At 47.1% G+C, this 23,859-nt stretch overlaps 8 protein-coding genes across 8 annotated transcripts; 4 read left to right on the top strand and 4 right to left on the bottom strand.

Moving 5' to 3' along the window:
- The first annotated feature begins 912 nt into the window (after positions 1-912).
- Positions 913-6,467, top strand: BDCG_05734 (uncharacterized protein). The gene is made up of 4 exons (XM_045421427.1): positions 913-1,233; positions 1,328-3,432; positions 3,548-4,166; positions 4,275-6,467. The coding sequence occupies exons 2-4, from the start codon at positions 3,325-3,327 to the stop codon at positions 4,922-4,924; spliced, it is 1,377 nt and encodes a 458-aa protein (XP_045277314.1). The 5' UTR covers positions 913-1,233; positions 1,328-3,324; the 3' UTR covers positions 4,925-6,467.
- BDCG_05733 (clathrin light chain) lies at positions 5,921-8,332 on the bottom strand. The gene is made up of 4 exons (XM_045421426.1): positions 7,888-8,332; positions 7,524-7,792; positions 7,326-7,420; positions 5,921-7,217 (listed from the first exon to the last, which is right to left on the bottom strand). Exons 1-4 carry the CDS (start codon positions 7,925-7,927, stop codon positions 6,866-6,868), a joined length of 756 nt encoding a protein of 251 aa, XP_045277313.1. The 5' UTR covers positions 7,928-8,332; the 3' UTR covers positions 5,921-6,865.
- BDCG_05732 (uncharacterized protein) lies at positions 8,189-10,572 on the top strand. Its single transcript, XM_045421425.1, has 5 exons — positions 8,189-8,567; positions 8,644-8,735; positions 8,823-8,881; positions 8,958-9,099; positions 9,162-10,572. Exons 1-5 carry the CDS (start codon positions 8,470-8,472, stop codon positions 10,205-10,207), a joined length of 1,437 nt encoding a protein of 478 aa, XP_045277312.1. The 5' UTR covers positions 8,189-8,469; the 3' UTR covers positions 10,208-10,572.
- On the bottom strand, positions 10,344-12,757 carry BDCG_05731 (syntaxin 16). Its single transcript, XM_045421424.1, has 4 exons — positions 12,401-12,757; positions 11,811-12,340; positions 11,378-11,721; positions 10,344-11,254 (listed from the first exon to the last, which is right to left on the bottom strand). Exons 1-4 carry the CDS (start codon positions 12,421-12,423, stop codon positions 10,880-10,882), a joined length of 1,272 nt encoding a protein of 423 aa, XP_045277311.1. The 5' UTR covers positions 12,424-12,757; the 3' UTR covers positions 10,344-10,879.
- A 55-nt stretch (positions 12,758-12,812) lies between these two features.
- BDCG_05730 (calmodulin) lies at positions 12,813-14,890 on the top strand. The gene is made up of 6 exons (XM_045421423.1): positions 12,813-13,029; positions 13,178-13,234; positions 13,320-13,335; positions 13,453-13,578; positions 13,665-13,877; positions 13,970-14,890. Exons 1-6 carry the CDS (start codon positions 13,027-13,029, stop codon positions 14,002-14,004), a joined length of 450 nt encoding a protein of 149 aa, XP_045277310.1. The 5' UTR covers positions 12,813-13,026; the 3' UTR covers positions 14,005-14,890.
- Positions 14,891-14,939: 49 nt separating this feature from the next.
- On the bottom strand, positions 14,940-16,670 carry BDCG_05729 (uncharacterized protein; the record flags this gene model as incomplete). Its single annotated transcript, XM_045421422.1, has 2 exons — positions 16,187-16,670; positions 14,940-16,104 (listed from the first exon to the last, which is right to left on the bottom strand). The coding sequence occupies exons 1-2, from the start codon at positions 16,198-16,200 to the stop codon at positions 14,940-14,942; spliced, it is 1,179 nt and encodes a 392-aa protein (XP_045277309.1). The 5' UTR covers positions 16,201-16,670.
- A 1,882-nt stretch (positions 16,671-18,552) lies between these two features.
- On the bottom strand, positions 18,553-20,703 carry BDCG_05728 (uncharacterized protein; the record flags this gene model as incomplete). Its single annotated transcript, XM_045421421.1, has 3 exons — positions 18,553-20,431; positions 20,499-20,555; positions 20,606-20,703. 3 exons carry the CDS (start codon positions 20,701-20,703, stop codon positions 18,553-18,555), a joined length of 2,034 nt encoding a protein of 677 aa, XP_045277308.1.
- Positions 20,704-21,453: 750 nt separating this feature from the next.
- Positions 21,454-23,677, top strand: BDCG_05727 (serine/threonine protein kinase; the record flags this gene model as incomplete). Its single annotated transcript, XM_045421420.1, has 3 exons — positions 21,454-22,185; positions 22,373-22,930; positions 23,009-23,677. 3 exons carry the CDS (start codon positions 21,454-21,456, stop codon positions 23,675-23,677), a joined length of 1,959 nt encoding a protein of 652 aa, XP_045277307.1.
- Between the last annotated feature and the right edge of the window lie 182 nt (positions 23,678-23,859).

Raw genomic sequence — 23,859 nt, 5'->3', positions numbered from 1 at the left:
CGGCCAGCTGTTCAATCCCATCTGAATTCAAAGAGATGCACATGACATCACATGAGATCATGTTACAGAGAATTTAGCAGTGCATGCCATGAACACAGAGATCAAAAGTGAATATAGAGAAAAGTATAAGGAATGTAAATACTATAGAGAATGTATGAAAAGAGCAGAATGAAAAAAAAGAATGAAGATTTGAAGATTGATCTGAGCTGTATGAGTCAGAGCATTCAAATATTTTTGATAGAATACACATGATATCACATTACAGTGTTTTTTTGCATGGAAAAGTTGGTTTTTCTATAATAAATAGAGTATATTAATGAATGTATTGTCAGGTCACATAATCTGGCTTACTAATCCTTCCATCATATAACTTCCCACAAGCTAGCAACCTTTTCAATCAAGCAAGCTTTACACCTTTCACATGTATAGGTTGTAATGAATGTAGAGAAGAGTATAAAGAATGTAAATACAGTAGAGAACATCTGTAAAGGAGAGAATGAAGATTAATATCAGAGCTGTATGGGCTGCAGAGCTGGCTGGTCAATCCCAATTGATGGATTTGATGAGGTGCATGTGATATCATGTGAGGTCATGTTACAGGGCATTTTGTTGGGGGTCCCGCGGTTGGTCGGCCCTTCTACCAGCAGTGCGCTGGTGGTGATTGAGCTCTTTTGCCCCAGTAGCTGACACATTTTACTCGGAAAAGTTGGCTTTTCTATAATATATACTGCGTAGAGAGAAGAGAGATATATAGAGAGATTAACTAGAAGAGGCCTATGCCGGGCCCCGCTTGATCGAGGAAACTCAACCCACAAGGTATTTAGTTGCCTGTTGGCCTGTGGCAATTCAGCAGTTTCAGATATCCTAGGTCTCTTCGTCAATTGTTATGTTGCTTAATGAAGCCCGCCCAGGTAGGTATGGATAGGTACTGTACTGTACTGTATGTACATGTACAAGTACATGTACGTTAACTAACAGACAGGCCAACCCATCCTCTCTCTAGCTCGCTGCCAAAAACTTGCAAATTCATATCCCCGCCTATTGATTAAATATTAAATTTTATATGAAGTGGGAGAGTGTGGGAGAGTGTGGGAATCAACAACATTCTAGACGTACGTACAGTAACTTACACACCATTATTCTTGCCATTTCCTTCCTCCTCCTCCTCCTCCTCCTCCTCCGCCACCACCACCAAAGACGTTTATTTGAGAAGGTTGTAACTTGTCAGCCTATGTATGTCTCAGCCTCCTGTTCCAGTCCCGTTCTCCACAATTGGGCGATTTGTCTCAATCCGAGTCATCCATCTCCCCCTGCTAAAAAAATCTAGTTCAGTCCTCGTATATAGCCCAAGTGTTGGAACCTGATGGCTTTTTTTTTTTTTTTTTTTTCCCTTCTCCGCACTTCCGGGCTTGTCTTTTATCGTGTCTGTTTTTCTTCTGTCTGTACAGCAATAAGTGGAAATGAAAGATTCAACGTTGGTTTGGTTTGGTATGGTTATCTCTTCCCCCAAATACGCAGTACAACGAGACTCTTCTGGAGGGTGAGAGGTTCATCTTTCGTGATTTGGGGGGCGGGATTGTATTTGGAACAACCCAACCCCGCGCGAGGACAAGACCAAATGCGGTTTCTCCTTAGTAAGAGACGTGGGAGTTATTTCCTAGGGGTGGGATATCACCACAGCGAGTTTATAGGGGGTAAATGAAGTGTGAACAAACACTGGAGAATTGCGACGATGTACGGAGTACATACATTACATGTACATGTACCGTAGCGACGAGAATAAATATGCTGAGCCTGGCAACCGTCGAGACATTGCCGAAGTTCGGCTTCTATGTAAGGTGAAAGAAAGAGAGCCCCTCGAAAAGGCTCTCCGACGAGATAATAAGTCGGGAAGTTCTTGTTGAGTTATCAAGAAGTATCATACTTTTTTCTTTTCTTTTTCTTTTTCGATTTATTCTCCGTTGGGGTCTGTTAGGTTCGTTATTACCATAGTTATCTCTTTGGCGGAGAGTTCAGGTTAGGGCCACACAGCATACCAGGATTGCAGGAACGGGAACCAGAGGAGCTTCTTTTTAATAATATATGACTAGGAAAGGGGCAGGAAAAGGATAAAAAAAGAAAAGAGAAAGTAAGTTATAATAGTTAATGATTCACCAAGGACTATTTCAGGAAAAACTAGATTGGACTCTGCCTTTTATCGTTTTATATTCCCGTTTGTTCCAAGTTCTGCAACTCAATCTGATTCCAAGCTGATTGATCTTTATATATTTATATATATAATTTTTCCCCAGCTTGGGGACTAGAATATGTTATTTCTTATATTCTCCATGGATGTAAAAATCAATATCCATGGGATGTTTGCCATGATGGCTACAAGGGCCCCTGGTACTGGTTTGCTTCGGTCAGCCACCGACAACTTATTTATCACTATGTATTCTTGCATCTTGCGAGGGTATGGTATGGACGTTGGCCAATAAAAGAGAAGGGTGCTGGTATTATTTGCAGAAAAATTCGCTGGATGTGTTTGTTTATTTACTCTTTTTTTTTTTTTTTTTTTTTTTTTTTTTTTTTTTTTTTTTTTTTTAATGTAGTTGTGATTGATATCCTGGATAATTGCCGGATTAAGTTGCGCTGGGAAACAAGCCGTGTATTAGAATCAATCTGATACTTTTAGTGCTGTAGATCAGGGGCCCGCTCAATTACAATTTAACAGTAAATAAACAGTTTACAGTTTACAGGAATTCTGAAGTTCTGAGGGAATAGAGCTATATAGGCGCCTAGGCCGAGTTGCAGGAGGGTCAGTCAGGAAGAACATTCAGACAGGAATAATAATATTAAATAATATACGGAGTATACTCCGTATACAACTTATTAACGCTGCGAAATATTCTCAAGCCATCCGGGGAATGACAGATTGGCCGAGCTTGTGAGTTGCCAGACTGGTGCTAAGACTGATGCTAGACTGATGCTAGACTGCTCTGCGAAACGCCCTATATCTCGGCTTGTCTCACCCTGGTCGTCCGGTCCCAATGTCTACATTTAATATTATTATTATTGTCGTCGTCGTCTTGCTTTCTTCATCTTCAACAACTCTCGCTCCTTGAACGCCCTCTGCCCTGCGTCTTGCTGGTGCAATCCTCTTTCCCCTCTTTCTCTTTAACCCTCGCGGGACCCCTTACATCAGGATCTGAATACTCCGAAAACAACCCTTGGAAGATAAATATAATCTACGATTAATGGACTCGGGAAAGAGATTACCTCTTGCGTTGCTTTTCCCATGATATTATTATTATTATTATAGTCGTCTTCCTCTCCTCCTCCACGATGTTTGCCCGTATCTCCTTTCCCTTCGCTTCCCTGAGGTCGATCCTCCCCAGCAAAGCCACGCCCCCGGCGTCCTCCCAGAGAAAGAGGGAGGACAATTGGGTTGATGTACGTGGTTTTCATGCTAATATGGATATCTGTTTAAAAACTATCTCTCTTGATAATCTTTGTGTGTGTGTGGACTGCCCCGTCTAATAATGTACGCTGCCTTACCGCTCTCCAGGGCCTCCGTGGTGTTGCCTCCTTCATCGTCGTTACCGGCCACATCTGCACCGCCTTCGTTCCATATCTACACAATCCCACCATTAGAGAGGGTGAGGGCCCTTTGTTATTCCAACTCCCCTTCTTCAGGCTCGTCGTGGGCGGCCGTGGCGCCGTGGCTATCTTCTTCATCATCACCGGCTTCGTCAACTCACTCAACCCCGTCAAAAATGCCCGCGCCAACAACACCTCCGTCGCCCTCGTCAATCTGGCAAGGAGCACCTTCACTCGCTCGGGCCGCCTAGTGCTGCCCACCTCCATTGCTGTCTGTATTGCTTGGCTCCTGGCGCAACTTGGTGCTTTTCATATGGCCTCTCGGGTTGATGCGGGCTGGATCCGCCTACAAGCCCATGGTCCAGATGCGTCTTGGGGAGAGGCTCTGATCAAACTCTTCCGTGCTTTGACTCTATTTTGGCATGCCGGCCCAGGTGAATATGATGGCACTCACTGGACACTTGTATATTTCTTGCAAGGTTCGTTCCGGGTATATTTGGCGCTATTGGCCATGATGCTTCTCCAGACACGGTATTGGCGCCTTGTCACCGGATTCCTTTACGTCTGGTGTTGGTCTACTGGAGATTGTAAGCATCCCTTTTTTTTTTGCCCCTTTCTACTAGTTAACGCTCACGGTAAAACTCTCAACTCTATTCCCTCAAACTCCAAATTAACAAACTTTTCCCCAAATCCAGATATCGTTGGAATAAACATCTTCGCAGGCCTTGCGCTTGCACAGCTCCAGGTGGACCTTGGCTCTCGGGCTACTTCCTTACTTCCCAAACCCGTCCCCTCGCTCATCATCCTCGTGGGTCTGTTTGTATGGAGCTATCCACAACACAATGCACACTGGGCCTACTGGTCACGAACAATGAAGGAGTCAATGGAGCTAGTCGTCCCCGCCAACACCGACCTATCCCGCTACTGGGTCTCCGTCGGCACCTCAATCCTTATGGTTGGAATCTTCTTCTCCCGCAATGCGCAAAGAGTCCTCACGAACCCCGTCTTCAATTTCCTCGGCCGTGTCTCCTTCCCCGTCTACCTACTCCACAACTCGCTCATGCGCACCATCCTCGTCTGGATGGCTTACTGGCGTACCGCAGCCACGACCCCAAAGACAGATGCGCAGGGCAACCTCATTCAGCTGCCCAAACCGGGCGGACTGGTGTTTGTATTCATTCTCCCGATCTTCTACGCCGTCTTGTACACGGTTGCGTACCTGTGGACTCTATACGTAGATCCATTGTGCGCCAAGACAGTTGACCTGTTGAAGCGCTTAATGTTTAGGGAGGAGGAGCAACCGCAGGCTGAGAAACCTGTCCCTCTGACTGCCGTGGTGGCATAACAAGACAACCGTTTCTTTTTTTCCCCTCTTTTCCTCTATCTCCCGCATCTTCTCTTGTCGTCTCATACGTTTTATTCGTTTTTATTTATTTTTTTACATATATTTTCTATCTCCAGTCGCATATGCAAGGATGCCTATACAAGCAACCACCACACCTATCTTACGACAAAATTGTCCACCCATTCCTTCCGAGGAGCATCCTTATCGGTGTGCATCTTTTGGAAAATAAATGATCTGATGCAATTTTTATTTTTATTTGTGCATAACATAGCATGCGGGAAAGCCGACAAGAGGGGACCTGGAATATTACATATATTACCCCCCACCACTTTCCTCGTTCAACCGCTACTTTTAAAACCAACCTCCTCCCCCCAGGCCAAATATTGAAACCCCCTAGGTTTTCATATTTATATTTACGAATTTATTTATATATTCATCCTTGGAACTCATGGTTTCACAGCAGTGTTGTCCTGTCGGTCGAGACTTTTCCAGTGATATTTTTCAGGGTTTTCCAGCCTCCCCGTCGAGTCAGCCCAGACCAATACAAAGCAGCTAAAGATACTGGGTGTCTCGTGTCAGGCTATGTTGAGTCCCCCGGGCCTCTGGTTATCAATCAAGGCGCGTGAACGTGTTGGGTATCGGCAGATGATCTTCTTGGGGTATCTACGTTCTGCCATTGAGAGAGAGACTTTTTGGTTCAGGTGCCGCGAATGAGGGTTTTCCGCTCTGGGGACTGGATGGTTTGGGTTGTCATATTCCCGGTCTTTACTGCGTTCCTTTTTTCATTTCTTATCCGTTTTCTTCTCTTTTTTCTGCGTTTCGTCTTCCGTTGGCATATTTCCCCTTTTCATACCTCATATATATACGTATACGAATCTCACATCTCCTCATTCCCTTGTTACTTTTTGCTCTCTTTTCTTTTCTCTTTTGCTTCTGTCATTTTCCTTCTTGTTCTTTTTCTTTTTCTTTTCCGCTACTGTTATAGATTATGGAGTTCTTTTTGTATTTGCATCTTGGGGAAACTACATACTACCTCACTCTCTATATATACATATATATTGATAACTTAATGCACACAATGACATGACTCAACGCTTAAACTCTTGTACAGGATTTTTCTCTCTCTTTTTCTTTGTATATTTACACTCCTTGCGGGCGCCAATTTGCCTCCCCTAGTAACCCTGGTCTTACGGCTTTTTTCTGTTTCCCTTCTCTGGACATTGCGCGTCAATTAATAGATTCTACACGCAAGACAAGGGAAGTAAAAAATAAAATAAATTCTGGAATTCGCAGAGAAAGGAAACTAGCTATCTTTAACTGAATAAAAAAGAAGAAGGAACTAAATAACAGACCAAAAAGGCGGGGCTGCTGAAGAAAGAGAAAGGAAATTGAAGAGATCATTAGGGATGACAGAGGTGGAAAATAGAATAGAACGCTGGATGGGGCAAGAGAGAGTGGGTGCCTAGAGGAAAGCGGGCTGATGATGACGATGATGATGATGATGATGATGCGGGATAGGGTGTCGGAGTGGATGGATGATGGCATGGGATGCGTTTATAGATGGGTTCGTTTGACGGAGAATCGATGTGGGTTAGAAGCCGATTCCTAACTCCTCTTTACTCCTCTCCTCTCTCCGCGTCGTGGTGTTGCTTTTTTTTTTTTTTTTTTTTTTTTTTTTTTTTTTTTTTTTTTTTTTTTTTTTAAATTCCGTTTATTGGAAACAAAAATCGAAGCATGGTCTTCAATTATCGAACCGCTTTCTTTCCCGGCGTATAGATGAACAACGCCGAAACCAGCCATTCTATTCCATCCACGGATGCCCACCTCAACCCCATCCGCGACCCCGTCCATCCAAAACACCGCCTCACACCACAAGCATCCCCATAAACCCTGCCCACCCACCCAACACCCAACATCCAAGACGCAAACAGCGAAACACACTCAGACCCCCGCAGCCCCCGGCGCACCCTCATCCTTCCTCAACTCAAGCAGCAACTCGCGAAACCTCTCCTTCCCAGACCCGCTCGCACCCCCCTTTAACCCCTTCCCACTAACATCCACCAACTTGGCAATGCGCTCCCAGCTGGTTCCGCCCGCGGCCGTATCCTCGCGGTTCTCCAGGAACTCGTCGGCCTCCTTGCGCGTGCGCTCCTTGGCGCGGTCTGTGCGCTTGTTGTAGGACTCATAGTAGTCGTCGATGTCCTGTTGGGCTTTGGAGATGGTGGCTGCTTTGCGCTCGGCGGAGATGGCGGCGCGGCGGGTGAGTTCTTCGTCGCGTTTTTGGCGCCATTCGCTGTGGTGGGGGGGGAGGGGAGAGGGAGGGTTAGACGATGCTGATGCTGATGATGTCGTTCTTGTTGCCGTGATTGTTTGATTGATTGGTTGATTGGAGGGGACTTACCGGACTGCTTCTGGCTCTTCTTCTGGCTGTTTGTATGTGGAGTATGAAGGTTGGAAAGAACTTGCGCCTGTGATGGTCCCACCTGGCGCAACTTGCTGCATATGAAAATAAGATTAGAACGTAGAACATAGAACGTAATTTCTTTTTCTTTTCCTCGCATTTATTTATTTTTTGAACCCTCATCAGGAGAGTACGTACCTCATTCTGTGATTCTAGGGCGGGAAACGACGATTCGAACCCTCCCATTATATCTCCGCCCTCAGTATTGCCTGGCTGATAGTCGTTTCCTCCTCCACCGCCTAGCAGATCGTCTTCCGTAGCGTCTTCCACCGTGGCAGAGGTCTGGAGTTGGTCATTTGGAGTAGCGAACTGGTCTGCATCATCGCCCAGGAGAGCACGTTCGCGCGTTAGGAAGTCTTCGCCCTCAGTAGCGGTTCCTCTCGGGCTGCCTTGGGTGCCTGTGGGTTCTGTTTGACCGATTGTTTTTTTTTTTTTATTTTAGTTTCAACAATGCAAGTCAGAAAGGGCTTCTGGGAAGCATGGATAGAGGTTATAATCGTACCGGCAGAGAAGTCCTCTAGAGACGGGAACCGGTCTGCCATGATGATGGAGGATGGGGAGTACGGGAAATGGACAGCCAATTGAGAAGCGGATGCTGGAAAATATAACTGATATTGAGAGAGTAACTAGAGATTTCTGTCGATTAGTTGAGACAAAGAGATGGGAGACTGGAGATGGAAAGATGGATCTAGATAGACAGATATTACGACGCTGGTTGCTGTCTGGCGGGATTCTGCCACCAAATCCATAGAGCGAAGGCGGTGAGCATATCAGGACCCAAGCAACGACTGTGGCTTCAACAGCCTTAACCTATGTATTTATTGCTTGGGGCTTGACGATATTCCAAGGCAAATCATGACGAAGTGAATACTTACGCCTAGCTGCTACATATCTGTCGCCAACTCTTGAGTTCTGCTATCCCTGAGCTCACTAAACCCTTTGCGATCCCAGCTCACGTAACTCGTCCGCTTGCAATCCCTAGTGTGTTAACTATCGCCAGACTCATCCATTGTTTGGATAAATAAATAGCTTGACACCAACCTCCCCCCCACACCAGGATTCAAGCCCAAAACTCCTCAGGACAATGTCATACACTGATGACGCCGTCAAGGCTAAGCTGTCTGCCCTCAATGAGACCCAGGAATCCATCGTCACGGTAGCCCAGTGGGTCATGTTCCACAGGTTTGCTCCTCCTTGTCCCTCTCCCTATCTCACCCGCGCGTGCAAACATTGCTGAAATAGAATCGCCATTTTGTAGGAGACATGCAGACCGCACTGCGCAGCTATGGTTACAGAAACTTCGCGAATCAAATCCTCCGAAGCGCCTGAATCTTATATACTTAGCAAATGGTGGGTTCAATCTAAGGTTGTTCCGAGACGTCACGGGGGGGGAGAGGAGATAGACATGCTAACTTTTGCCCCTTACCCGGCTGGAAGAGGTCGCACAACAATCTAAAGCAAAGCGGAAGCAGGATTTTCTCATTGCCTTCTCACCAGTAGGTTTGCCTTGATGTCCTGCAGTTCTGTTATTATTTTATACATCTGTCCATTGTGCTGAACTACCTCCTCTAGATCATCGCGGATGCGACTGCAGTCGCGTTTAAGGGAGCTTCGAATGATATCCAACGAAAGCTAAGGCGTGTAATTGAGGTTTGGCGACAACGGAATATTTTTGAGGAACCTATTCAGCAGGCCGTAGAGGCTCGGGTTGATGGTTTGTCCTTCAACTTTCCCCTTGTAACTCTTCCGCCGTTCCTGTTAACCGGTTCCCTGCAGAGGTGGACAAATCTAAATCATCCGGCAAAAAACCATTGCTGGGCGGCTCGCTGTTCGCCAGCGCGCCTGGGTCTATTCCATCCGAGCTACAGCCCCTAGCCCCACTACAGACGGCCGTCTCCAAAGCAACTGTCGCCTCAACTGCCGCCATCACAGCTGCCAACACCGAATATGACAAAATGAACGACCCATCCGCCCAGATCCCCACACCCCCCGTTCACGCCGCACGTCTAAGCCAGCTTCTAAAGTCCCTCGCAAATGCAGAAAGCTCCGTTTCAGAAATCATCAAGTCACGCCAGAGCTTGATTCAGGGGCTTGAGAAGCTTCTAGACACGAACCGCGCAGCGTTATCCAAGGAACAGGCGCAGGTTGAACAACTGGCGGCGCGCAAAATGGAGACCGAGAGTAGGAAGCGGGACGTTGAAGACGCTATAATGCGCGGCTTATCGGTGGAGAATTCGCCAGCGCCACAGGGAAATGGCAGTGGGAATGATACTGGTAGTGCGGAAACGACAACACCAACTCAACCAAGCGAAGAGCCTGAGCGTCCCGTCGTCGAGGCGCTGACACCCCCACCTGTCGAGGCCCTCACGCCAACCGGCTCCCCTTCTCGAAACCAAGCGTCAGCGGGCAATGCGGAGCATCATAACCATCAGCAACAGCCCACGACAGGGATTGGCACTTTTACTCAGCCGGGCCAAACCGAGCTTCCACAGCACCAGTACCTCACAGAGCCCTTCCTCCCACAGCAAGGCGCTGTGGATAACCAAGCCGCAACAACACCAACCATGCCTACCGCTATGGATCTATCCTCAACTCTCGCGGCGCTACATGGACATGGACCTGGTGGAGCACAGCAGGGCCCCACAGATCTCCCCGCAACTACAAACGCGGACACGAATGGATCGAGCGCGAAGAAGCGCAAAGTTTCGCATCCGCATCCGCAGCAGGATGAGTATCCGGGCTTTGCTGCTGGGGGAGACGTTATGGCGGACTTGGATGATGACGTTGCGGAGCTGTTGAGGCAGGAGAGTAACAAGTATTAGAGTCTGGGGGTCCGTATTGTATTGTATTGTACTTGTATCTTGCCTATATAGGTAGGTTAAGGGCGTCTGGGTTAGAGGTTGTAGCTGCGATTGGGATAAGGAACGGAGACGAGGTGCTACTACTGTTTACTAGGTCAATGGATGGCATGGGAATTCTATTGTTGCCTCTTTTGCCCTCCTTTCTTGTTTTTTTTTTTATCAAGGGCTTTTTTTTTTCTCCTTTTCGCATGGCTTTCTTTCAGCTCTTTTGTCTACTCGGTCAGTTTGGTTTTATCATAAACTTTTTCAAATGAAGACACGGGAAACTTTATGAAACTTATTTGAATTCCCCCTTTTTTTTCACTTTTCTTTGGTGGGTCAACGCTAGGGTGTGAAAAGGGTTAATTTCCGTAAAGACACGGGTGGAAGATCCGAACCGAACACTCTATCCATTTGTACATATATGTGCGGTAAGTACTTCTTGTCTCTCGAAACACAGGGCACGACGCACATCAGACTAGGCACAGAGAGCGAGAAGACTGAGCACGGGCAGACATGACACAATAAAAAACGGCGAAAATGTATTTCATTTGAAAGAAAAGAACACCAAGGAAGACGAGCTGATATAATAATTCAAGCCCGCTGAAGATACGTTATGTAATCTATATTGTTGTTATTATTATCATTTACTATTTAGGGGACATTTATTATATCTGGCGCAACGATCCAGGAATCCCTCGAGAATCGGTTCCTTCGAATGAGAAATGAAGATGGGAAGGTGGGGGAGGATAATGGTGATGAAGATAATAAAGATGATGTTGAGGGGGGGGTTGGTGGGTCTGGCGATCCATGACCAGAGCTGTACGGGAGCAACGTTCTGCGGTACATTTGCGTTCTTTGGTGCGGTTGTGCAGTTGGGGGTTGCGGGGCTGGTGCTGGCGCTGGAGCCGGTGAGTCGGTACTGCTCCGTTTTGGTTTTACGAGGAGAATGATGAACATGCCGACGACGAGGAGGAATAGCAGGAGAAGGATTTTTCTTTTCGCGGTGCGTCGTTGGTAGTTGGTTGCCTGTTTGGGAGGTGTTTAGTTTGAGTAGATATGGTGGAGATAATGTGTTTTCATATATTTGAAGACAGCAGGGAGGGAAAGAGAAGACAAGCGGTAGGAGATAGAGCAACAAGAAAAACGTACGACTGTAAGCTCTTTATCAGCCGCTTTCACGTCGACATTCATGCGCTCGACATTGAAATCGATGCGGTCGAGCATCGTGCCCTGATCTATGACCATTGCCTGCAAATCGCGGAAGATATCAGACAGCTCTATAATGCCGCGCGCAATGTCGTTGATTTCGCGCTCGCGTTGGGCGATCGCGGTGTCGTTGCTGGTTACTCGCTTCTGGGATGTTTGGAGGAGGGTGGATTGTGAATAGGATTTGTCGGCATCTGACTCTATCAGGGACGGATCCATATATGGGTTTTGTATGGGCGTTGCGGACCGCTCCAGCGGTGTCGTCATTCCATCCAAGCTTCGTAATTCTGTATTTGCGCAACAATAGTAAAATTAGTTGATCTGATCTGGGTTGTAAGGAAACCCTCTGGGGGATAGGGATGGTGGGAGCCCTTACTTTTTAGATACATGCTCTGCTTCTTTCTAAATCCAGCACTGGCTTCCTGAACCCTTGAGGCAAGTGATATCTGGATATTCTTCGCCATCGTCTCATCACTCTTGCTGACTCCCCCATGCTGCTTCTGTTCTTTCACCATGGTCTCGATTCGCTGAATCGCGCGCTGGCAATCGTGGAAAGCTCGGGTGATTTCCTGCGTTAATTGTTCTATTATGCCCTCCTCTTGCCTTCTAGCATTTTCATCTTCGAACCCAGGCAAGACGTGCTTTTGGTGGAGCTTATCCAGGCGCACTGACTTCTGCGCGATTCCTGCTAAGAGCTCTGTTACATCATCTTGGATGTCGACCCAGCGTGGTGGGAGGAGGTCCATTTCGATGACAGCATCCCCGTCATCTTCCAGCCCACTACCTGATATGAGTCCGCGCCGCTCTTCTGATATTGACGAGGTGTCTGCATGGTCATTCCAAGGCCCGAGGTATCGCGGCTTTTTCGAGGGGTGATGGACAAAGGATTGACGGTAGGAGATATATCTGCCCGGGCGGAATTGTCAGAAGAGAAGTCGGTCACACTGGATGCCACAAGGAGCTTACAGGTTAGTGCGGTCTCGCCACATATTTGGAGAGAAAACCGGAGGCGTGGCGGATGCTGAGAGCCGACGGTAGGGAGGGATGTGCGGAGGCTGGTACGGTACGGAGTAGTTTAGCTGTAGCTGCTGTTCGTCATGCGCAGGGCGTTGTGGGGTATCTTATCATGATGTAGAAAGGGGCGTTAGACAATCTGCCTGAGCAGAAGAGCATAAAGCAAGCAGCTAGACAGACGAAAAGGCGCCGCCGTATGAGGCCATCGAGAAGCTGGACTGGCGGGTTGAATCTGATAAACTCCGGACAATCTGGAGTTTGGGCTTTTCACCGATGCGGACTAGCGCCTAGTTTGAAAGCGGTTTCAGTAGTTAACTAATAATGAGGCTCTTTTGCGCGAATGAGCCTTGCCTGGCGCTGGAGGCTTGGCGCCAATCCCAAGCGAGCAGCGGGGGAAGTCACGTTATCTGCAAGGTCCAAACACTGGCTGTGACTATTAATTAACCTCCTCACATTCCAACCTCTGTCCCCCGCCATAGCTATTGTCTGCTTCTTTTTGACACCCAGTGATATCTCACCTTATACTCCCCCCCCCCATCTGTTGATTTATTAATTAATTTCAAAACATATCCATCGCTATGGTACGTCTTGTCACTGTTGCGGTTGCACAGTTTACCCCCCTCGAAACTGCCCCTCCTCATCCTGGGAGTGGCATCCTGACCCATTGTATATCTATGTTTCAGGTGCAAAAAACTTGATCAGAAGCTAACATTCCATTACCACGTCTAGGCCGACTCATTGACCGAAGAACAAGTTTCTGAGTTCAAGGAGGCATTCTCCCTTTTCGTAAGTCGTCATTGGACCTTACCCCTCATCCCGTAGGCTTACTCCCCCGTCTTAGGCATGACTAACATCAACTTCTATTTGATAGGATAAAGATGGCGATGGTAAGTTTTTTTTTACGTCTGCGCGGTTGTATGAAGCCTAGGAAATGTGGAGGATAAAGATAGGTTACCACTTTGGATCAGAGCTGACTACTGCATTTGTGCTTCCAAACGAATAAGGACAAATCACCACCAAAGAGTTGGGAACCGTAATGCGGTCTTTGGGACAGAACCCTTCCGAATCAGAACTGCAAGACATGATCAACGAGGTTGATGCAGATAACAATGGAACCATTGACTTCCCAGGTACGGCGCTCAAGTTTTACTTTCTCGTGTGCATTTTATGCGATATACTGTTACTCCGTATCTAACCATCTACCGTTTTTCCACAGAGTTTTTGACTATGATGGCACGGAAAATGAAGGACACGGATTCCGAAGAAGAAATTCGGGAAGCGTTCAAAGTATTCGATCGTGATAACAACGGGTTTATTTCTGCCGCTGAGTTACGTCATGTTATGACTTCGATCGGTGAGAAATTGACAGATGACGAGGTTGATGAGATGATCCGTGAGGCGGACCAGGATGGCGATGGACGAATCGACTGTGAGTTAAACATATTTCCATGGAACTGGGCAAGATGTATATATATATATATATGAATTCAATGACTGACCGACTCTTCACCAAAAATTTAGACAACGAGTTTGTTCAGCTCATGATGCAGAAATAGGCGCTGGTTAAAAACCTGTTCCCTTGAAACCCTAAGCTACCAGCTGTTGATTTCACGTTTGTTACCATGCGGCCCACCATTTGCTGTCGAATGTTGAAACGAACTACGATTTTCGAATGGCATCTATATCCCTTTTTTTCCGGCATGCTGTCAATTTATTAGTGCTGTACTAAGGGCGCCTCTTAATATGTCATTTCAATTGGACCCTCGAACACTTAAGTACCTGATTGAAAGGCGCACCGGGAAATGATAGAATGGAAATGTTCGAAGTCGGAATGAGATAGGATCGTGAAAGATTGAAGAAAAGGAGGAAGGGAAAAGACAAGAGAAAAAAAAAAAAAAAAAAAAAAAAAAAAAAAAGATTGCGCCCAATTTTCTGTCATTATTATCGCGTTTTGCCTTCATCCATTTGGGTTCTGTTTATAAGATGCTTACATCCTTTTCTTGCCCCCTCACCCCATTTCCATATATTTGCCGCTGAGTTTGTTTAGTAACCTCACCGCTTCCCCCCTTAACGTTCTATATGAATTGAAACTTCCGCTACATGGTAATTTGAAATGGCCTCATGAACCTCATGAAATTTAACAATAGAAAAAGCAAATGGCAATGAAACTTTCGCTTCTCTTGATCTTAGTTTTATGTTGACTTATCTACCTCTCCTAGAGTAAATGGCATCCATCCCACTTTTTGGGAACGCAGCCCGACCATAGGGCTTTTCATTCTTAAACACCCCGATATCATTTATGTAGTGTAGTTAAAATCAATCGTATATATATAAAAATCTGACACATCGAACGCCTAGCTCCCAAGCCCAACAAAATGGGGATATGCGGCCAATAACCAAAAAGGAAGGGAGAAAAGCAAAAAAAAAAAAAAAAAAACAAAAGAAACAACCATCCCACACCCTTGTCACTCTATCCTTCTCATCCCCTTTCTCACCGATTAAACCTGAAAACCTCCATATACTGCCTCGCCAAATCCGCCCCGGCAATCCTCGCATTCACCGCTCTATCCCCCAATTTCCCCAACCGCCTCGCCTCTCTCGCCTCTTTGCCCAAGTGCGGCACACGAATCACCTCCCGCGCCCCCTCGACCGCAAACCGACTCCATAGCTCGCGGATAAGCACCTCACCCACCTCCCAATCTTCGTCCGTCGGGATATCCTCTACCAACGCCGATGAGGACGAGGGCGAGGACGATAATGTCTCGAGTTGCGGGTATAGGATACCGTCCTCGTCACCAGGACCACCGCCAAGACCGATATTGCCATCAGTGATAGACGGCGGCCATATCTCACCGCCCTCGGTCATGGGGTGGGTATCGGCACCAGTAGCAGCAGCAGCAGAAGCGGCAACATCGCCGGCGCCGGCGGGGCCACGATATTCGATCTCGACAATCGTCCCGCGCATACGGGTTTGCGGGGCGGTCTGGCGCACGTCGCCGATGCGGATGCGGAAGTCGCCGATTTCGAAGTGGTTGCCATTGGGTACGGTGATGGTGTGGCGCGGGCACCAGAGGGGTTCACAGGCGCGAAGGGTTATGGCGTGGAAGGATATGTAGGAGGGATAATCGAGGATCATCATCGTTTTGCCGGCTGCGGAGGGTGGGTCGGGTGTGTGCAGGGGAGGGTTTTCTTGTTGTTGCTGCTGTTGTTGCTGTTGCTGTTGTTGCTGCTGTTGTTGCTGCTGCTCTTGTTGCTGCTGCTGTTGCTGCTGTTGCTGCTGTTGCTGCTGTTGCTGCTGCTGTTGTTGTTGCTGTTGCTGCTGTTTCGGCTGTTGCGGCTGCGGCTGTGGCTGCACACGGCCTACATGCGTTGCACCCAAAGATCTTGAGTCCCACGGGTCCGGATTGGGCCGGTCAGATATATATATGAAACCGTATGGTTGGCGGTGACTAAGGGAAAGAAACTGCATGAAGCGCGGTTGCAGCGGCGGTAAAGGAGCATAATCGCTTGGTGGTAGACATGACGGTGTATCTCGTAGCAATTTGTGCTCTAGGGCCCAGCGCCCGCACAGGGTTGGATTGTATGCGGATCGAAGCCGCTCAATCACGGTTTCTGTTGCGGTTGGCGAGTTTTGGCTCGCGGGGATGAAATATAGGCTGCACAATGCAGGGGTTAGGACACTGATTGACAGGAGGATCCAGGGGGGATTTCATAATGTGGTGTATAGTATGGACGTACCCAGTGACCGGCATGGCTTTCGACCGTTAACTTAAAATAAGAATGAATGTCTTTAACCGCTTCCCGGCCGGACCGGATAGCGAGACAGTTTAAAAGTGGTATATAGCGGTAAAATAAGATTCTTGTAAATGAGAATATCATATAACTTACAGCGAGCATATCATAAGAAAACACGCAGAAGCCAGTTGCAATTTCAACTCAAATTAATAAGTATTAAGTGAGTAGGAGTATCAATTTAATATACGAATATCGAATATTGGTGGGGGGGGTAGTTACAATCTCATCTGACAGGACAAGGAGAATCAGTTATAATATTTCAGCCAGTTCGGCCGTAGGTTGAATGCAGGCTGAGCATCTTCATTTAATATTTAATTTAATATTATTGATCGCATTCGGTGATGTGATGCTGTACGGAGTACTCCATACGCACCGGCTTCCTCTTGTCTGGGGGAGTGAGGAGCGAGGCAACAATTAACTAGCGTTGTGCCTTAGTTAACGTACCGCCTTGATATGGCCAATAGGCAAGTTGTATTCGCGGCTTTCAGCCAATAACTAAGCAGTCAATAATTATTGACTAGAGTGGCAGAAAAATATGCTAATTGTTGCCTCCTTAGACTGGCCGTTATGATTATTATTATTCTTCTTCTTCTATTATAGATGTATACAGTCAGAGATATTAAGAGTGTCTAGGTCTCATCTCATCTAGATCCTTGCTAGGCTCAGAGTTCTGATTGAATGATTTTTAAATTTCAATTCTCTGGAAGTGAGTGCCTAGAGTGTCTAGAGGGATGAGACCTGGCCAGTTAAGCTTGACAACAATAATTCTCACTGTTCTGTAGGCACTTTAGACCCCATTCAATATAGTATTTGATCTAACTTGAAGTGCCCTCCTCCCCTCCCTGTTAACTCTAAGATCAAGTGAGAATTAGCACCCGGGAACCCCTGGGGGGGGGCAAAAAATCATGTGACGTTGATTGACTTTTGCAGTTAAACATCATCAACATTATTGTCGATGTGATACCATACCAAGCCAAGCAGACAAATGCTTCCAAAGCATGTCTTTTGGTGCCGGAAATTGCTATTTCATTCCAAGATTGACAATTCTACTCTGCTTCTCTTTCGGCGTATACGGAAGAAAATACAATAAATTGCCTCACTCCCTACCTCCTCCTAAATCATATTCCCAAATATAAACTCCGCCAGATGGTTCTCTGGCGTTCACAAACATTTTTAAACGTACACACGTATGCATATTCATCATCTCATTCCCCTAATTAAAAATCTGCCAGCAGATTTTTATTGTATCTCTTTTATTGTCTGTTGTATATATTCCGCAAGTAGTCCTCCTCAACAGCGTTCGACCGGAACTCGAGATTAACCTATGTAGAAGTCGGAGAGTAGTAGCCCGGGGGTAAAGGATGCCGACTACTCAACCAGATTAAAACGCGTCAAGGTTATCTATCAGAGCAACTTCATGTTCTGATAAATCTCCCGAGGAGATGTAAATGGAGTGTCCGACTCAAAAGGGGGTTAAGCAGCCGGGGCCCCTTTTATTTTGAAATGGCGAGCTGTAAGAAAATAAAACAATCTGTGAGCGGCTAGATGGAGAGGACAAGGGACGAGAAGTTGTGGTGTAAGAAAGGAAAGTATTAATGGTCATTTTTAGGGCCTTATCTCCCTCCATTAGCCCGCACGATGGCGTACTAATTTGCGCCAGTCCAGGCCTTACCAAAAAAGATCTTCCGTAGAATCAGAAATATTAGTAATCCTATGTTGATACTGTTGGGGGTCCCGCGGTTGGTCGGCCCTTCTACCAGCAGGCGCTGGTGGTGATTGAGCTCTTTTGCCCCAGTAGCCTACAGGTTATGAGACTGTTAAGCGTGAGCCCCGCTGTGGTCAACATGCATGGGTTCGATCCCAGAATGGACTTAAAAATTCCTAACAAATACCCTTGGACATTTTAACAGTGCCAAGAGACATCCCAGGAGTGTGCCCTAGAAGTCCCGTGAGCCCTAGGACTGAGTGGTCCAGTCCATTATTAAAAAGGAGCCATTGTGGGGAGGCCACTGAAGGGAGCCACTGAGGGGAAGTATTGTACTCTGTGGTAGCTGGTCCGAGGGGGGGTGTTGGGGGTCCCGCGGTTGGTCGGCCCTTCTACCAGCAGGCGCTGGTGGTGATTGAGCTCTTTTGCCCCAGTAGCCTACAGATACCATACCCGAAAGTGCATTAGAAGTTGGCTGGCAGAAGACATAGAGTAGGTAAGGACATGAGCTTTGATGCAGATGGTAATTCTAAGCGCGAATTCACGAAAAAAAGAAACAAAAGAAGAAAAAAGAAGAAAAAATTGCCTTTCTCCTCGGGTCCGCTCAAGAACGAGAATACTGCCCTTTTTTCCCTGACGTTCGTTGAGGCTTCGAGTTGCCGCGCTTCGACAGCACTCGTGTTTTCGTCTTTTTAGGATCTGTTGGTGCCTGGCCTGACTTTCGGGTTCCTGGATAAGGTTTCACAATATCGGATGATGAGCTAATCGGTGCATTTAAACGCTGCTCTCTTTGCGCAATTCTGGCGCTGCGGCGAAGGGGAGGGTTGGGTACAGTAGAAGAATTCCTATGGTCCAGAGAAGACATCTTTGGGCTAGACACCGAAATACCTCGTCGAGACGGGTGCCCAGCTTTGTTTGGTGTGATGGCCTTCACGCCATCAACATTCTTGGCGGTCCCTGAATCTATACGCGCAGAACCAGAAAGCTGCTGATTCCGACCACTACGCTCTGCGCGCTTCGAGGGACGTGCTGCTTCCTCAGTCATGTCATGGTTGCGCTTGCGTTTATTACCTGTTTGGGAGGCTGAGGCTCTCCGGATTTGGTCCGATGTCGAAGTGTCTTCGCCAGTATCGCTGCGTTTCCCCGCGGGGTTTTGTTTCGCAGTAGCTCTGTCACCTCGGTTGTCGCCGTGCATATTATTGTGATGGCTGGGCTCTGCGATGTCGGCGGTTGTCTTGGACTGCTCTAGCTCGCGTTGGATCAAGGGGAACTGCCGCAGTATCCATTGTACTAGTTTCCTCTGGTGTTCTTCGTCTCTCTTCTTGATCCGAAGATCCCTCGTGTTCCGAACGAATTCAACGATGTGATCATTTCGTGTTTTGACATAGGTGTACTCCTTCTCTGCGGCATTTAGCTGTAGTTGAGCTTTCAATAGATCTGATGTGGGTTCCTCTGCTGAAACTTTATGAGGATATCGTTGAACTGAGGCGGCTTTTTGGGCGCGCATCACAGCATGTTTCGCAGATTCCACAGCCTTCTCAGCTTGTCCCAACCTATTCCATCTCTCAAATGCTGATTCAGCGCTGCATAAAGACTCCTGCGTATCAGTAGGGCTTAATACCTTAGACTCAACGAGCTTTTTCCACGCGTCATCAATGAATTGTTGTTGCGCCTTCGAAAGTGTAAGCTCGTCATAGCACCAGTACTCCAAGGCCAAATACTCAGCCCATGTTGTTAATTTGTCCTGGCGAGTTAGGTCTTCATCTAGTTCAATTTTTGGAGCGAAGCCATGTGTTGTGAGGCGCTTTTTGATCGCATTGGCATACGTGGAGAATCGTCCATCCGTACCGGGGGTATCTTGGCCAACATAGGCATCCCATCTTAAATTGCAATTGCCGGTTATTATTACCTCATCGTCTTCGTAGCATTCTTTTAGGTAGTCGAAGTGACTCTCCCAGTGTGCCTCGTGTTCATCAACAGTTGTCCCAAAATCACCTAAAATATTTAAATTGTCTCGTGAATCGTCCCAGAATCGCCGCCAGTTGTCATGAACGCTTTCCCCACGGGCAAATTTCTGGACTCTCAGGAAGTCTTTCCACCTTGATAATTGTTCCACGAATACTCTCCAGTCATCACGCTGATGGGGAAGTTGCCAGAACGAAAAAATTTCACTGTACTCTCCTGGATCCTTAACGATATCCACAAGAAGGCTAAGTGGGTGCGAAGGTCGACCTCCAGCCTTGATAAGTGCGTGGTATGCGCCAGTTTGTTCCCGCAGACTTCTCTGGTATGCTTTGTCTGGGTCATACACTGGAGTAGGTTCGCGATCATACCCATCCAAGCCGTAGAAGTCATCATCGCGATCCCTGCCAGCTACATGACGCACATTTTTACCGGTGAGGTTTTGCAAAAGTCGGGCCGTCACTTGATCAAGGTCGACTGGTTGGGACTGATTATCTTTGCTTGAGCGACGTGCATAATCCCTAGCAAAATGGATATTAGGATAGGAGACGGCTGGATATTTATAGAGAAGAAAGAGACGACGATTACCGTAGACATTGAATAAATTCTTCAGTGAGATTCTCGGGGTCTTCAACCTTGACAATCCTAAGACCTGGCATTAGCGAGGACCTCCAAGCCAGGAAAAAAGCACCAACCTGCTGTTGTCTTTGAGATATTGATCAAGCTGCGAATCGGTATAGGAAATAATGTCGCGTGCAAACAGTTTGGGGAGATTCGGTTCAGGAGACGCCATTGCAAGAACTGGAAGCTGACGCGGAGACGAAACCACCAGGCCAAAAATGATGGAATTGGTGAGATAGATGTCGAGAAGCAAAGCGCGACTTGGGCCAGGGCTGCTCTGCTGTCTCGTCAGCGGCGAGCCCAACTACCACAACAACCAACGGCCAAAGCCACGAAACCAGGGTTGTTATATCAATGTTACTTTTACTCATGGTGAAACAAGGTAACCATGACATCTGTATCGATCTGTATCAACTATACGGAGTAACTCCGTAACTGTACTATTATTACTGCCCACCAGATCGCTACCTAGGCTAATAGCCTTATAACGCTGTATGCAGTAGGTACCTGTACCTCGGTACAACCATACGGAGTACAACATGATGTATGGTATGTACTCTGTACAGCGTATGACGTATGACAGCTAGGTATGTATGATCGGCGGTGGTGGGTAGTGTGCCGGGCGCTAGTCCGTACTAGGAAGTGGAGGGCCCGCCCCGCCAAGCCAGGGCCCGATCCAACTAGCTGAATATGGTTAGAAAAAATGTTAGAGAGGACAAACTCAAGGACTCAACACACATTTATATTGAAGATAAGAATTTTATAATCAAAATACTTCATTTTTCCAAATATAGTCACTATTGTGTTGTGTGTGAAGAAAGCAGTCTATTTAGGTTGATTTTCTCACGAGAATCGTTCAAGGTGCCTTGAGCAACCAAAAGCTACCAAGCGTAAGCCGGAGCGACGGCAACCTAGAGACAGAATGCCTCCACGAGAAGAGAGCAGCACAGACTTCTTTCCAGATTTTGTTGGCAGTGAAATGCTTAAGTTGACATTCAGTAAAGGACCGAAAAACTATCAAGGATTTGTTCTGGGGAGAGAATCGCATACATGCGACATTGTTCTAGCCTCACAAACATCGCCAGACGTCAGTGGATCCCATTGTTTTTTGACATTCAACGAGTATGACCAACTTATTCTTCATGATACGTCCACCAACGGAACAATTGTTAGCTACAATGGGAAAGGTGCAGAGAACCGCAAGAAATTCTCTTGGATCGTTGCTGGGCATCCCGTCCCCGACGAAGAAATGCACGACATTGTTATCCAGCTGGGTAAAGATCTCTCATTTCGAATTGTATGTGCCAAGCGTACAAATGAAGAGGAATACACAGCCAAGATCCGCCAATTTCGCAGCGATTTGGAAAAGTTGGAGGAATCAGCCCTCGATAGTCTAAATCTAGAGAGCAGACTCATAACTGCCCACTACACCCAGTCGCATTCCCCCCGGCAAGAGCCTCTCCTCCTGGCGTTATCAGAACTCGGCAGGGGCGCCTTTGGTGTTGTCACTTGTCTCTGGGATGTGAGTTGCGGCGTTACCTATGCACAAAAGACGCCCTTAGCGGCCCAAACGAAGCACATGGCCCAAAGCGAACACGATCAGCTTATAGAGGAATGGGGGAACGAAATTGACCTGCTGAAAAGCGTTTCACATGTAGGTAGATAAGATGGATATTCACGAATATTCTCCGACTAAAACTTCATTAGGATCACATTGTTCGGCTCCTCCATTGGGTAAAAGAACCTGTTCCACAATTATATCTAGAATATATGAAATTTGGGAACCTCAATCAGATTGGAGATATCACAGACGATGAGGTCCTAATGGTCCTCTACTAAAGCCTATCGGCTCTGGAATATTTACATGGACTGAGCCCGCCCATTGCGCATCGAGATACAAACCACAAAATATTCTTGTTTTGCATCGTGACCCTCTTCACATCAAACTTGCAGATTTTGGCCTTGCAAAAGAGGGTTCCCTGCGGACAAAATGTGGCACACAGCGTTACTTCCCCCCTGAGATCGCTGAACGCTCACGCTATTGGAAATACCGGGAACTGTATACACACGCAGTTGATATTTGGTCGCTTGGGGTTGTCATTCTAGAATTGACTCACGGCCTTCCTTCTGGCGGAGCCCGAGACCCCGACTGGGGTAATAAAATCATCGACAAAGTCAACTCATCGCCAGATGCGATAGCTGAATTCTTGTCTACCGCCATGATAGTCAAGGATCCAGCGAAACGGTATTCAGCAAGTCGATGTCTTGATGAAGCAAAACAGCTACTTGCTCCCTCCCGAACTGGTCACCAAACCCCGACCGCCACTTCTTATGCCGCTGGAAGCAAAACAACAGCAATTTTCCGTGGTGTCGGGAAGCAGCTTACAACACCACATAGCGTAAGTGGTTCTTTACGGTTTCCCTAAAATACCTAGCGGATCAGGAACTGAAAAAGGAACAAAAATCACACTTGATAGCCTGCATCTCCGATACGTAAAAAGCATTCTCGGGTGCTGAGATCGTCGTTGACATCACCGACAAGCACTATAACGCCCCACAAACGTCACCCAGCAACCCTTCATGCTCGTCCGTACGAAGAACAGCTCCGAGTGCAGGATCCAGCTTGTGTTGTATCTTCCCCCGCCCAATTGGGCCGACAAGATCCATCTGACTGGGATATACCTCCCCACCCTAGTCTCCCCCAGAGCATCCTTCAGAATGAATATGGGTCGCAAAATAATCCGGAAGCGTACCAGCAGACAAACGAGCCGTATTATCCGACGAGGCCATTGCAACCCTTCTTGAACAACGCCACGACTAGCCCTTCTCCACCTTATGTCCCCGCAAGCATTCATCACTATGGATTTGGACCACAGGATGATTTCGAATGGTATCAGCAGACGACTGGGCAACAACAATCAGCAGGATACTCGCAAACCTCAAGCAACGCCATGACTGAGCCTTCGCGACACTACCCCCCCGCCCCACCGGGAAGCATGCATCAGTATGAATATAGATCACAAAATGATTTTGAAGGGTGCCAGGTCCAGCAGGCAAATGTGCAGCACCAGTCAACAAGGCGGTCGCAGAGGCATACATCCAGGTCTACACCAGGTGAAGAGGATGTGTCTCGTCGATCACGCTAGTTTGTTTATTTCATGTCTAAATTCGGGGCTTATAATTTTTGCTTTCTAGTTTGTGATGATATATATGTGTCCCTAATATCCTATGTAGCGTTGGCCTGGAGCACAGACGTGATTGGGTTCTTATGGACTCTAGGTGAATATGCTACAAATTTCCTACTACGCATTGAGCGGGTTTTAATAAT

This window comes from Blastomyces dermatitidis, assembly GCF_000003525.1.
Source record: "Blastomyces dermatitidis ER-3 genomic scaffold supercont1.6, whole genome shotgun sequence".
Lineage (NCBI taxonomy): Eukaryota > Fungi > Ascomycota > Eurotiomycetes > Onygenales > Ajellomycetaceae > Blastomyces > Blastomyces dermatitidis.
The sequence above is the reverse complement of the archived record's forward strand: the minus strand, read 5'-3'. Positions and strand labels throughout refer to the sequence as shown.